Below are 16536 nucleotides of genomic sequence, written 5' to 3' on the forward strand. Positions count from 1 at the left end.
TTTACATCTTCTATGTCAGAGAACTCTTTCAAAAACTGAGCTGATGTTTTCTGCTCAGCTGATTTGCAGTACGCAACTTTGGTCTTTGAGTATAGCACAGTTGTTCTTGAATTTGAGCAGCTTTTGCAGCTTATGCTCAGACTTAACTTGACACATTGTTTTCTGGACAAGCTTTACAGCCCTCTTGCTACAACCATTGATGACAGCTAAGTTTTTGATGTGTGACTGGAACTCCAAATAATCAGAATCAATATTCCAGGAGCTAGCTGGATAAATCATCTATTTGGACTTGGTTTTGTCATGGCCTAAAATCTCAAAAATTAGCCATGATTCAACAGTGATAAAGTCAACCAGCTCTTACCGCTTGTCAAGTATAGACATGTCTTTTATTTCAGGTAAGATATCTTTATTGTTATGTCTATCCATGTCATAGTCATTTGGTATGGGTATGTTATAGAGATTTTTGAGCGAGGAAGAGCTGGCGATCCTCTCCTTTTCTTGTTTAGTGATTGAATCCTCTAAGTTTGCCAATGGAAACAACAGTTGGATTCAGGTACTAGCTATGGTTTCCCCATGATTTGAACACTGCACTTGCAGCAAGTTCATCTTCAACATACTTGGACATCTTCCAAATAGAATTCAATTCCTGATAAAGAAAAAATGATATATGGTTTTATAAATATATAGTTTTAATGCATAAATTTTCGTAATAGTCAGTTTACATTTAAACTTAATATTTATATTTTGTTTGAACACCTGTATGGTGCAATGTCTGGCTTCTCATTAGTCAGAAACTTGGTTGCATAGAAGATAGCAATAAATTTGCCCATCCTGGTGATGAGAACTAAATCATGATCTATATGTTATTGCACAGAATCTTTAGGAAAGAGAACTTTCAGGTAATAAATATCTTAGGCCGTGAATCTGGCATGGTGCATAGCACCAGGTTTCTTAAACTTGCAGATAAAGCTTAGGTCCAGGTACATAACCTGGACCTAAGCTTTATCTTGTGGTCTGTATTTGTCCAAAATAGTACTGTAAAAAGTTCTAAAATAGTATAGTCAAATCCAGTAAGTTATTTGTTATAATTTGTTTTAGTTTATGAAAATTACACTTACCTCTTAATGAAGCAATAAAATCTTTCCTGGAAGCAATAGATCCTTGGCATGTCTTGTGCTGTGACTTCTTCAGATTTATATACTTTGTGATATATGCCTTGATATTCGTGACCAGCCTACTAGCACTGATAACTGGGAATCCAGATCTAAGCTACATAAATGGATTCTAAAATGCATTCATTTTGATACTGCTCTGTTACTGTTGTGCATAGCATTCTATTTAAAAAACAAGGGTTATTATATACTTATTTTTCAAGTTTTTTAAAATGGTTATCATTTAAATTATAGTTTTAAATTTAAAATTATTTTTGTTCTCATTTTTTAATTCTATTAATAATTTAAATGATTTACATTGATCATCTTACATAATTGCCATTTGATTCAAAAATGTTTTTACAAATACTATAACAACTATACAAAGAAAATTATAAAGTAGCTAAATCACAGAAAAAAATTTCGCTTTTTATATTAAAATTCACTTACACCTCTCTACAAATCTTCTATTATTACTAAACAAATCTTATCTATTTTTAATTTTTTATGACTTCAAGATTTCATCATTATTAGCAAGAAAACGGAAACGTGTTTAACCAGAAAAATTCCAATCCTTATTGGTTATTTCAAAAATGATTCATTATTAGAAAGGCCTTCCCCCCTCCTTCTTTCTCAGGCAGGTAATCAAAATACACTGTTGATTATTATTAATTGTTTAAGCATACATAAAAAAAATCAGAGTTCAATCTTCATCAGAAGAACCATTGTTAAAAAAACCTGGATTTCATTGATTGATTGGTTGCAACCGGTAAAAAGTGTCAACATTTGTTACAGGTCTGCGCAAAGCATGAAAATGAACCTACAATGGTATTTTTTTGTATATGTCTTTTAAATAACATAAACATTCATTAGTTAAGATAGTATTAAGTTTTTTTATTTTTTTCCCGAAATATTAAGCAATTTACAAAAATATATTTTTTTTTGAAAACTTGAAGAGGCCAGCGCGAGATAAAAAAATTATTTAAAAAAAAATAACAAATAACAAGTTTTTCATTTCTTTATTATAGTCCGCAAAAAATTGCCTATTTGTTAGTGAAATTTTTCTATGACCTAACTTTTGAACACCCCTAATGTTTAGTTGAAGCAGTATCCAAAATCTCAAATAAATTATAATTCGACAGGTTTTTACAATTAGGGTATGTAATTAAATGTTTATATATATGGGATTTTTTATCAGTACCAAGGTGCTTATCAATTCTAGTTGTTAAATGTCTGAAAGTTCTCCAATATAACTGGTATTACAGCCATTGCAATAATATTTCTAAACAACATGAGATTTAAGCAGCTTAGGAAGTGGATCTTTTAAACAAGAATATTTTTGTATTTTATCAGTAGTAAATATAAATTTTATTTACTAGTCAATAATTTTTTGTGGAAATTGATTATTTTGTATGATGAGATGTTATAATCGGGTTTTATTTTTTTCATCATTATTATCATGAAAATTGCGCCCTAAGAACGTGATTGGTTGTAATGGTTCTCACATGACCGAAAAGGTGGACTGACCAAAAAAGTGGCGTTAAATGGGGCGTCAAGGGGTGTGACATGGTGACAAGTGGTGACACGGTGACAAGTGACATGGTGACAAGTGACATGGTGACAAGTGACATGGTGACATGGTGACAAGTGACATGGCGACAAGTGACATGGTGACATAGTGACAAGTGGTGACAAGTGACACGGTGACAAGTGGTCACTTGTCACCATGTCACCACTTGTCACCGTGTCACTTGTCACCACTTGTCACTATGTCACCATGTCACTTGTCGCCATGTCACTTGTCACCATGTCACCATGTCACTTGTCACCACTTGTCACCATGTCACTTTTCACCATGTCACTTGTCACCGTGTCACCATGTCACTTGTGACCATGTCACACCCCTTGACGCCCCATTTAACGCCACTTTTTTGGTCAGTCCACCTTTTCGGTCATGTGAGAACCATTACATCCAATCACGTTCTTAGGGCGCAATTTTCATGATAATAATGATGAAAAAAATAAAACCCGATTATAACATCTCATCATTTGTAACACACAAAAAAAATATTTTTTATGTCTTTATTAAATCCCAGCCAAGTATTACTAATTTTATATGTTTGATAAATCAAACAACGAATAAGACTAAATTTTTAGCAAGAGGGAACAAAACTAAAAAAGTTTTGTAAACAGATCTGTATAAGTTTTTTTTTATGACAAATTGATGTTGAAAAGGAATAAGTGTATCTAAATAATAATTAAATAAAAAATAATTTTTGTTTAAAAGATCCATTTCCTAAAAGTCTTCCTACCTAAACTTCCTAAGCTGTTTAAGTCTGATATTGTTTACAAATTTTCTTGCACTGGGTGTACTGCCAGTTATATTAGAGAAACCAGACATTTAACAACTAGAATTGATAAGCACTTTAGATTGGTAAAAAATTTTATATATATAAACATTTAATAACATCAATTAATTGTAAAAACCTGTCTAATTGTAATTTATTTGAGATTTGGATATTGCTTTAACCAAACATAAATTAAAAGTATCAATTAATAAATAAATTTTCCATTATAATATTAACCTATCTAGGGTAAAAGATTTGTTTTTTGCAGTATGTTTTTTTTACTGTATATACTATTTTATGGGAAAAAAGCTAGAGAGTACTTGAAATGTTCTGATTCACTGCTCACAAAACCTGTAAAAAGGCTTACAAAACCATTCTAAACAAAATTTAAAATTTATTGTTTACATAACTTTAACACATAATTAAATTTCAAGGATTGAATTTTTCTTCTGTAAAATAAAATTTAAGGTGATTCAAGTTTTTCATTTTATTCTACACTTGATGGCTATTATCTTTGATGATAATGAGTAATATTTGAGAATACATAATTATATTTAATGTTTTTGATTCATCAATGGAAATATAATGTTTATTCAATTAATGCCTTTAAAATTATGTAAACAATGAATATGCTTTTTGTGGTAAAAAAATTTGTTTTTTGCAGCATTTTAATGGAAAAATTTAAATTTTTTTTTATTTTTTGATTAAATAAAGTAATTTATGTGATTTATAATGTAAACATGGATAGTTGCAATTCTTTTGATGGAGAAGAAGCTTGTCTGAAGGAAGCTGGTCTAAAAAATGTGTTAACTGAATTTAAACAAGAATAATTGGTTGAATGGCTTGTTATGTCATCTATTTTGAGCGATCCTAAAACAAAGGATGATTTAATTAAGGCGGCTTCAGGCATGCTGAAACTTAAAAAATCTTCAGATACGCTGCAGTTCAAAAATGGACTTCCAACAAAATATTGGGTAAGATCATTCCTTATAAGAAATTTCTTATAAGAAATCAAAAGTAGTTAAAGGTTTCTTAATAAAAGTTTTTTTCCACTAAATATTGAGAATGTTCATCTCGAGCAGTGTATTGGAGAAGATAATTCTTCTGAATCTGCTTCCAGTTTGATCTACAATAACTTCTAAATGTTTTGAATTTCCTACTTTTTCAAGCGCAGCTTCATCTAGTAAAAACATTATCAGTAATTAACTAATTGCTGCTGTTCAAGGTAACCATACAGGTTGTCAGTATAATTAAAATGGTTTATTTCTTTGATTAAATATTTTTATGTTGATTTTTTCATGTAGAATCTTTTTGTGTTCCAATTGATAAGGCAACAGCTATTCTTCATTATGTCTCTAAACTACAGGAAAATATAGAGCCATTGCATAACCTTTTGAGTTAGATCCATGGTTGGATTCAGAACATAGCCACCCATGGCTATGTTCTGAATTCTTTAGTTATGAAGCAACAGCTTGATATACTTTCACCAGCATTTCATAATGAAATGGCAGTTCCAGTTTCTTTAACTTTAATTCAGGATGTGCCTAAACTACCAGGACCAATCAAATGCAAAACAAATATAAAATACAAGAAAATTAATTATGGAATCTTTACAGCTGATGAAGTTTTGGAAATGGATAAAAAAGAGGACAAGGAAAAGAAAAATATGGAAAAGGAAACAAGAAAGTAAAAAGATTTGTAAAGAACAAAAAATAATGCAAAAGTCAGATGACTGATCCTGTTGCTAAAAAGAAGCGTGAATGAGGAGCCAAAATATTTAATAATATGTGTGTTTTTAGTTTTTTTAAGAAATGAAATTCAAATTTTATTTATTTTTGCAAGCTCAAATACATTTAATTTGAAAGTTTCTTTATAAATTTTTCTACTGCGAAAAACAGTTTTCATACCGCATAAAATATGTTAGTTAAGTGACTTTTTAAGTTTTTACGTAAAATATATTAGTTAAGTGACTTTTTATGTTTTTACATAAAATATATTAGTTAAGTGACTTTATGTTTTTACGTAAAATATATTAGTTAAGTGAATTTTTATGTTTTTACGTAAAATATATTAGTTTAGTGACTTTATGTTTTTACGTAAAATATATTAGTTAAGTGACTTTTTATGTTTTTACGTAAAATATATTAGTTAAGTGACTTTATGTTTTTACGTAAAAACTATAAAGTGCAATGAAAATGGATTAGTAAAATGTTTAATATTTTTTTAGGCTAGGAGAAGCCAACTCTGAATTAAAACAACCCCTGGGACTCTCGGTTGAGTAAAGGCTAGAGATGGTGTTTTGATAAAAATATTCATCTTGGGCAGATGTTAAATGCATCCGGCTACTGTCTTGTAGAAGGCCTCCTAGGCAAAGACTTAAGGGGTAAACAAATTCTATCTGTTGACCAGCCTCGCATCCCTTCTTCATCTATTAGGCTGGCGTAGATATATTTATAATACATTGTTTCCAGTTTAGGATGTTGAATGCTGGATCTTTGTGATTAAATGCATGGGTTTTGCTTTTGTCTCTGATTTATGACAAGGCAACTCATTCTATTATCTCCTAATGAGGGTACCGCTCTAAAACTCAGTTTTATGGGCCTGAGGCCGGCTAGTAGTCAGGTTTCCCAAACACTGTGGTAGCCATCAACAGCTAAAAAATATCAAAGTATTAACAGTGTCATGTTGCGCATGGATGGTGTCCCTGTTTGTACTTTTGGTGTGCATTGACAAGGCCACATTTGGGGCCCTTTGTTATGGCTTGGGGTTTATCAATGGTAATGAGGCAATTGCTTGAGCTATTAAACAGTTTGCTGAGTACTATCAATACTTTAAGTCAAGTTCTTAAACAAATTTAAAAATAAATAAAGCACCAAAAACTATAAAACACAAAAAACCATTGTCATTACCAAGTTCTCTATACCTATCATTCACTAATATTCGTGGTCTTTGAAGTAACTTTTCTTCTGTTGAGTCTTATCTCTTGCAAAGTTCACCAGACCTACTTGCTCTTTATGAGACTAATTTGAGTTCAGCTGTCTCATCTAATGATCTTAGTGTTAATGGTTATCTTCCTTTATTCCGTAAAGACTCCAATAGTTAGATGCTTGGGCTGGGCATTTACATTCATAAGAATTCACACTCTCTCTTTATCCATCAGCCAATATTGTTGTTGTTGGTGACTTTAATGCTCATCATACAGAATGACTTGGCTCTAGTGTCAGTGACTCTGCAGGCATTAAAGCCCACAACTTTTGCCTTTTTCAATCCCTTACTCAAATAGTCAACTTTTCAACTCAATTTCTAGACAACCCAAATAAATTACCTTCTCTACTTGACTTATGTCTTGTTTCTGATCCTAGTCAGTGCTCAGTTTCACCACATTCACCCTAAGGTGATTCTGATCATAGTTTGATCTCTCTAAAACTATTATCTCATTCTTCTTCATCATCTGAATCCCTCTATCATCGTACCTCTTACAACTACCTTAAAGCTGACTGGGATTCTTCCCGTGATTTTCCTTGTGATGGTGTGGATAGAAATCTTTTGTCTTCCTGCTAAAAAATGTGGTTCTAAGCTAATTTCTTAGATTCAGGCTGGCATGGAATCTTTTATTTCCTCTCGACAATTCCAGGTCAAGCCTCACTCTTCTCCATGGTTTTCCCCACATTGTGCTGCTGCAATCTCCACATCGAAACCGTTACTTCCATATCTATCAGCAAAACATTTCTCCAGAAAACAGACATCTGTTTATTACTGCTAAAAACTATTGTAAAAAGGTTTTGTCTAACGTCAAAGCCCGCTATTCTCAGGTCATGAAATCTCATATTTCATCACAAAAATTAGGCTCTCCTGACTTTTGGAGAATTTTTAACAGTATCAATAATATAGGCAAATCTGTTATTCTGCCTCTATTGTATGGTTCAGATTTTGTCACCTCACCGAAAGACAAAGCTAAATTGTTTGCTAAGAACTTTTCATCAGTATCATCTCTTGATTCTGCTAGTATCGTTCTACCTGATTTAGCTGTCAAACAGGTTGATCTATTGCTTGACATTTGTTTCATTCCAGCTTCTGTATCTAAAGTGATTTCCTGGTTAGACAAGACTCTGATAAGTGCTTATCAGAGTCTTGTTTTCCAGCCTGCTTGAAAGTGACATCTGTAATCCTTATTTAAAAAAATTCTGGTGAACTTTTATTCAGATAAAACTCAATTTTTTTCAGCCAATTATTATCGCAATAATTTAGATCTTCCGATATTTATGAACAGTAATGTACTCGATGAGTCATCTACCCTTCATCTTCTAAGATTAACTCTTACTTCCAATCTTTCTTGGAAACCATATATCAAATCCATTGCAAAATTAGCATCTGCTAAGGTTGCATTTTTTTATTGAGCTCTTTCTTACTTTAGATTCTATTCTCAATCTCTATAAATCTCAAATCCATCCTTGTATGGAATACTGTTGCCTGCCGTTGGAGCAGATCTCCTAATAATACGCTTTCTCTTTTAGACAAGGTGCAAAAATACATTGTAAACATAGTTGGACCTGCTCTTGCAGCCAACCTTCAACCATTATCACATAGTTGTAATGTTGCTTCTCTTTCTCTTTTATACAAATATTATAATGGGCACTGCTCTAAAGAGCTAGCAACTCTAGTGCCATCTACTAAAAATCATTCTCAACAAATGCAATGATAACAGAAACCATGCACTGATAATAGAAAGTTCATCTGAAACAACAAACGCAATGAAAATAGAAACAATACACTGATAGTAAAAAAATAATCTATAAAATCTCTCTGTTGTTATCAGTTAAATATCTTTGTTAAGTTGTCATCTGCAACCGAACCACAAGGAGCACATTTTAAATGTTCTCCAATGAATCTTAACAGAAATGAATATTAACCTTATTTGCTAATTTTCAAACCATATGCTATTATGGTTACATATTACAGCTAGCTTGGCAGGATGAGTGTTATCATTAGATTCAAGAGATAAAATAGAGGAAAAGTTTTATACAAACGGTTATCTACCTTATCTTTGCAATAAGTAATACAATCAGATCCATATAAAAGATTTTTTTAGTCTTTGTTAATGACAGCTTTTTTGTTGGATTCTAGAGCATAATTTTTAGTTGAATTTAAAAAAATTCATTTTGTGATATCAAGAAACAATTATATTTAAAAGATGCAACTTTGCTGAATGATTTTTGTTCTTTGATTCAACAAGTAGTGCCTGGTTATATTTTGGTTAGTGGAACATTCAAGTTTATATATTTTTATATTTTAGGTTTGAACATTGGTTTTAACATAATAATTAATATTAGTTCAATTATTATATTATAGATTATTATTGATTTTATCACTTGGTTTTAACCTAATAAATAATCACAATATATTATTATATTAGGATATAATAAAGTTTATTATTTTTTTTCAATGTTTTTACTTTTTGAATCCATTCAATTGAAGCAGCAAATTTTACTTTTTAAAAGTTTTAAAAACAAAAATAAACTAGTTTTAAATATTTTTAAAATAGCTAATTAGTTTTATATTTTTAATTTTACACTATAACATGATAAAAGTTCATTTTTATTTTTAAATTCCACAGAAAATCTTACTCAACCAGATATTGTTAGAAGAAATGCAGAAGCATGTTGTCCTTATTTAAGAGGTTAGTTTTAAAGAAGTTTGATGTCTTTTATACAAGATTTTTAATGGTTTTATAAGGGTTAATTGAACTCTCATATATACATAATACAGTAGCATTCAAAAGTTTAGAAACACCTACTTTTTTTCAGTTTTTAATGCATAATTTTTCACAAACTTTCTCAAAGAACCTGAAATTTTTACCGAATGTGCTCTATATTATAACAATTCAAAATCCATTTCACAAAATTTTTAAAACTCACCTGTCAATTAATTTTTATTGTTTTTTTAAAAAGGCTTCCGTGCAAAAGTTTAGAAACAGCTGAATTTGGATTATTATTTATTTCTATAAAGCTGAAATATTTACTAAAACTTTCAAAATTTACAATTTTTTAATAAAATAGTTTCAATAAAAAAGTTAGTATTTGGTGGCATATCCATTTGCCTTTAAAACAGCATCACAGCGACTAGGCATCGAATCAACTGAAATTAATGAGAACATCCTGAGGAATATTAAACCAACATTCTTTAATCAAACCAAATAAATTGTCTTTGTTGGTTGGTTTTCTACCAACTAATTGCCTGTCAATGTACTCCCAAAGATGCTCAATGGGATTGAGATCTGGGCTCTGTGAAGGCCATTCAAGAACGTTGACTTTTTTTGATTGAAAATTTTCCTTAACAGATCTGGCACACAATGCTTTGGGTCATTATCTTGTTGAAAGATCCAATTGCAATTCATTTTGTCCTTTGCATGGGGCAACATAATGTTCTTCATTATGTCTAAATAAACTCTTTGGTCCATAATACCTTCTATGCAATGAATGGGACCCAGGTTGTCATGACTAAAACACCCCCAAACCATAACATTTCCTCCTCCATGTTTAACAGTAGGTAACTGATATTTTGTATTGAATCTGTCTCCTATTGGACGTCTGACATATCTAATTCCGTCACTACTGAATAGCATAAACTTTGATTCATCGGAGAAAAGGACTTTTGACCAATTATTAACTGTCCAACTGAGATGATCTCTTGCAAATTTTATTCTGGTTCTTAAATTTCTCACAGATATAAGAGGTTTCTTAACTGGACGGCGACCATACAGATTGTTTTGTCATAATCAACGTTTAGTTGTATCAACGCTACAGTTTGTGCCATGAAACTGATGCATAATTGAATTAAGTTCGACAGCAGTCATGCGAGGATTATTCTTGCAAAACCTTACTAATAATCTATCAGCCTTTTCAGTTGTAACTTTAGGTCTTCCAGAGCGAGGCTTGCTTTCAATAGTTTTGCGCTGACGAAACCTTTTCATAATGTGACATATTGCTGGTTTAGAAACATTGTAAAGTTCAGAAATCCTTTTGTAAGTCATTTTTTTCCCCACAGCTTTTATAATTAATTTCTTTATTTCATCTGAAACTTCCTTAGCCTTTCCCATTATTTTAAAATATCATTACGTAATTGAATTATAAAACTTCACAAATAATTTCTCAATTAGTTATACTTCATTGCTTTTGAAATATCTCAAATTAATTCAAATAATAAATTTCAGAAAAAATTTGACCTTTTATGATGCTTTTGTTTACAAAAACCTGATATAATTGCGGGTTATTCTACTGTTTCTAAACTTTTGCACATGTATGTATATATATATATATGTATATATCTTTCAGTAGGTTCATCAGGAAGAATGTCTAAGCATCAAAAAATTCAAATTAAAAAAAAAACATTTCACAGGAAATTAGGAATTGTTATAATTAGTTATGTAATAACTGGAGTTATTTTGCAACCAGGAAGTTGCAACTAAATTTGCAACCAGGAAGTTGCATCAACTACTTAAAAATTAAAATGTTATTTATGAAAAGAATTCTTTAGAATTAGGATAACTATGTTTGGTAATTTGTTTTTATAATTTTTTAAAAGGTACCTATTTTTATGTCTGTATTTAGAAATTAATTCAGTTTTTTTGTTTTGTAAATCCAAATGAGTAATAATTTCAAATTGTTTTTTGTAAATGCAGTATAAATTTTTGGAAAAGTTATTATAAGCAGGCGTGCTTTTTAGAATAGACCAGTTTAATTTGAAATAATATTTTTTTCTTTTAGTTGTCAAATATATTTTGACTGCATAGTCTCTTTTGAGTATTTTAATAGAGTAAACTATTACTCATTTAATAATAAAATAAATAATAAATATATAATAATATACAATACTGTTGAGATTTAACGCCATGTTAAATCTTTTACAGACAAAACAAAAGAGTTAAATATACTTGATTTAGTCTAATTTAGCTTTAAATAAGTTGAGATTTTTAACTTCCACTGTTTCAACAGGTAATTTGTTTCAGAATTTGACTGTACAATTTGTTCATTACAACTTGTTCTTGGCAAGTTAACATTTAGGTCAAGAAAGTTTACTAAACAAAAAAATTAAATTAGTTTCTAAAAAAAAAAAAAAAAAAAAAAATGACTAAACTGAAATTATCCTAATTCTAAAGAATTCTTTTCATAAATAACTACATAATTAACTACAGTTATTACATAATTTATATATATATATATATATATATATATATATATATATATATATATATATATATATATATATATATATATATATATATATATATATATATATATACAGTCCCATGACAATTTATTTGTGCCACCTACATTTTTTCTGTATTTTTCTTGGGGTTATAAAATGCAGTAAACAATTAAAATGTATTCAAATACTTTTTATTTTTAATTGATTAACATTCATATACACAATAAAACCAAATAAATCTATAAAATAGTGACAAAAATTAATAAACCTAATGATAGACACACATTGTATCAATATTTTGTGAGTCTGCCTTTGGCATCAATAATTGCTTGGACGCGTCGAGGCATGCTTTCAATACATTTTAATGACATTTCTTTTAAATTTATATCATGGTTCCAATAATATATAATTTTTCAATCAAATTAACTGTTTGTGATATTTTCTTATAAAATTTTTCTCTTCAGGAGTTCCCAAACATTTTCTATTGGATTAACGTCTGGTGAGTTACCTGGCCAATCCAATAATGGAACTTTTTTTTCTGAGAGGAACTTTTTTATAGATTTTGCAGTATGGCAAGGGGCACCATCTTGCATAAATATAAATTTCTCCATTTCACCAAACCAATCCCTTAATTGTGGTAACAATCGATGTTGCAAGACATCTTGATACTGGTCTTGCCTCATAATGCCCTCTACAACGTAGAGTCGACCCAAATCCTGATAGATTATTTTCCGCTTATCACGGACCAAATCATGACAGAAGTTGGATGTTTCACAGTTTTTATAACACAGTCTTCGTGATATTTTTCCAAAATTTTATGGCGAACATACTGAGCTTTGTTTGTCATCACTTGGAATGTGCTCTCATCACTGAAGCAAACCTCAAACAAAATATTGTTTTATAATTTCTCATTCCATGTGTGTTTTCATATAAAAATATTAAAACAATTTAAACACAAACCTGTTTCCAATCTTCTACTGTAAAGTTTTTATACTTCAGAGCCCATTTCAATCTATTTTCTTTCATTTTGATTGTTAACTTTGGCTTTTTTACTGGCCTTCTACTATTATAACCGAGATCATTGAGTCTTCTCTGCGATGTTCTGGTGGACATTTGAATTCCAGAGGCTTGTAATTTATTTTTTAAGAAAGAATTAGTAGCAGTCCTATCCTCCTTTATTACTTTCGACAATGTTCTTTCACCACAAGGAGTCAAAAAATTTTTTTTACCACATTTACTATTCCTTTTCGGTGAACAGTTATCACCCATATCCAATTTTTTGACAACTCTCTGTACTGAGGTATGTGAAATACCACATTTTTTAGCAATTTCACGCTGTGAAAGTGTTTTTTCATTTATCAATGCTTTTATAAATCCAATTTTTGTTGGTGAAAGATCTTCTTTTTTACCCATTACTAAAAAATACAAGATTTTTGAGGTTAGAGTTGTAACATTATCAAAAATGACCTTTCTGTAATAATAGTATTATAAAATCTTTATTTACAACTTTAAATTATATTAGTAAAACAAATAAAAACTAAATATTGCACTTAAAAAAAAGAAAACGATAAAATAGACAGAGAAAAACAATCACGTGCTTGTAAAGATGACAGTTGAGTAATAGTGTCGTGACAAGTTGGCTTCCAGAAACGTCAGGGATGCCAATAGTAAAAAAAAATCTGAAGAAATTAACTTTATACATAATTGACTTCTTATAAGTAATACATTTAAAATATATTACATTGCTTTTCAATTGTTAAATTCAACTTGAATAAGAAAATATGAAGAAAATATTGGTGGCACTAATAAATTGTCATGGGACTGTATATACATATATACATATATATATACATATATATATATATATATATATATATATATATATATATATATATATATATATATATATATATATATATATATATATATATATATAAATATATGTATATATATATATATATATATATATATATATATATATATATATATATATATATATATATATATATATATATATATATATATATAATTAGTAAAAAACACTTATCTAACTTTTATCTTCGACTTGAAGTTTCACCATTGCTGGATCATCAGGAAGAGTTACTAAATCTCAAAAAGCCAATATTTTTATTCTAATTATATTTATTTATTCTAATTCCAAATTCTAAAACAAATTCCAATTTCAATTAACAATAGGCTAAATAAAACTCTTCTAATGAAAATATTTTTAACTCCTCTAAACGCGTTTATGAAGATGCCCTTAAAAAAAGTGGCTTTCAAAATTTCGAGCTAAAATTTGAAAAGAAAATTGCAAAAAAGCGTAATAGAAATAGAAACATAATTTGGTTCAACCCCCCGTACAGCAAAAATGTTTCAACAAATATAGGTAAAATTTTTCTAAAATTAGTAGACAAATATTTTCCTCCCTCTAATAAATTACATAAGATTTTTAACAGAAATACCATTAAAGTAAGTTATAGTTGTACAAAAAATTTAGAAAGAATTATAAAAGGCCACAACTACGCGTTAATTAATAAAAATGAACATATAAAAGAAAAAAACACTGATTATTGTAATTGTAAACAAAAAATAGATTGCCCTCTAAATGGAAAATGCCTTTCGAAAAATGTAATTTACAAGTGCATTGTTTCCTCACATAACAACCCTGATAAACAACATATTGGCTTGACCGAGGGGGAATGGAAAAAACGTTATGCCAACCACAAACAATCGTTTAAACACAAAAAATATTCAAAAGAGACTATGCTGTCAAAATATATTTGGGATTTAAAAGAAAAAAATAAAAATTTTAATTTACAATGGTCTATTCTAAAATCTGCCCCTGCCTATAATAACATTTCCAAAAAATGTATGCTATGTTTGCAAGAAAAATTTGAAATAATTACTCATTTAAATCAAGAAAATTTATTAAATAAAAAATCTGAATTAATTTCTAAATGTAGGCACGAAAATAAATACCTTTTAAAAAATTATAAAAACAAATGACCAAATTAAACTATCCCCATTCCAAAGAAAATTATTTCATAATTACTTTCTGTAACTTCTCGTTAACAAAAAAATATAGTAATTAAAAATTTTTTATAATAATTTATAACTTCCTGTAAAATATTTTTTTCTATAAATTGAATTTTTTTTGAGATTTAGTAACTCTTCCTGATGATCCAGCAATGGTGAAACTTCAAGTCGAAGATAAAAGTTAGATAAGTGTTTTTTACTAATTAATTATTGCTCTGTTCTTTAAGAACATTGAGCACTCTATTTGTAAAATACACTAACATAATTTACATATATATATATATATATATATATATATATATATATATATATATATATATATATATATATATATATATATATATATATATATATATATATATATATATATATATATATATAAGAAGATGAAAGTCCTTTTAAAAATAGACTTACTGGCAAAGATTGGATAAATACTTTTAAGAAACATCATGTTAACAAACTGCGATTTCCTAAACCTGAAACACTTACATTTTCGAGAACTAAAAGTTTAACACAAGAAGTTGACAAATTTTTTACTATTCTATTAGATATAATTGATGATCATAATATTGTACCAAGTAGTATATACAACCTTGATGTGTTTTTACATCCAAAAAGCAAAGATGCATACAAACTGGCTGCTTCTTCTGGTAAAACTGTTCAGTGTTTCTGCAGATGGAAGATATCTACCACAATTTGTTATTTTTTAAGGAGAAAATTATCTGTATTCTTCTTTGATAGAAAATAAAAGAATCTCCAAGATATCAAACCCCATGACCTGGTATGCAAGAAGCCTTAAAGTCGATCATATATTCTAATGTATCTGCAGAAACAGCAGCTAAAAACTCAGCTTACTAGAACAACAAAAACAAAAAAGAAAGATTTGACAACCACTATGTGGAGAACTCCTTACAAATGATAAAGTCAAATGGCATTTACTTGAGGATCAAAATGCTTGTGAGATTAAAACAGCTTTTACAGTAAACAAACAAGGAAAAAAAAGTGCAAAAAGTAAACCTATTACCTAACTTTAACCTAAATAAACATTTGACCATAAAAACCTAAATAAACATTTGACCATAAAAACCTAAATAAACATTTGACCATAAAAAGGCAGATATTAAAAAAAGGTTTTTTTTTTATGTAAAACATTTTTAAAATACTGTTATTTTTGTTCTAAAGCTTAATTTTTTTCATTTACTTTTCAAAGTTTTTACATTTATTTTTATACTGTATATGTATGCAGTTTTTTTTTAAACTGAAAGTAACTTAAAAAAAAATTTTGAATTAAAATTCGTTTTTTTTTAACTGAAATTCAGAAATAGATAAAAATAGATTTAATAATGACACCTAGCTCTGGTTTTAATCAGTTTGAATATAGTTATGTGTCTCTGACATGGTTTATTGCTAGTCTCACTCTTTCTCAACTATTGTTTTTGATTAGTTATTATTTTGTAGTTTTTAATAGTAAAATTCTTTTGTTTTAGAGCAGGTATTTTTTTGGAAATCTTTTTGATAAAAGTTTTTCCAAAAAATTAGCTAATTTGCTTTCTATTGGTTTTTTAGCTTTAGGGAATTCTACTCATATTAGTTTCTTGATAGTTTTGTGTTTTTCTTATTTTGAGAAGATTTTTTATATATTATTATATATTAATAAAGTTGTAAAAATAATAGTTATTTGTAATAAAATAATTGCTTAGAACAGACCCTAATAATAAAATTAATTGCAGATGCAAATTGTTCAAAAATTTGATTGGTAAAACTCTCTGTCTGTACAAAGGAATTCTATTAGAGAA

At 28.8% G+C, this 16536-nt stretch overlaps 1 protein-coding gene across 2 annotated transcripts in view; it reads left to right on the top strand.

Annotated features, from left to right (window-relative positions):
• The window catches only part of trr-1 (Toll-receptor-related 1), a 56318-nt gene that overhangs the window by 27540 nt on the left and 12242 nt on the right, over window positions 1-16536 (top strand). For both annotated transcript variants that reach the window (XM_065798944.1, XM_065798945.1), the window contains exon 4: window positions 9114-9176. In XM_065798944.1, the coding sequence (XP_065655016.1) occupies window positions 9114-9176 (63 nt within the window). The remainder of the gene's footprint in view (window positions 1-9113; window positions 9177-16536) is intronic.

Source organism: Hydra vulgaris, chromosome 06 (assembly GCF_038396675.1).
Source record: "Hydra vulgaris chromosome 06, alternate assembly HydraT2T_AEP".
In the NCBI taxonomy this organism is placed as follows: Eukaryota; Metazoa; Cnidaria; class Hydrozoa; order Anthoathecata; family Hydridae; genus Hydra; species Hydra vulgaris.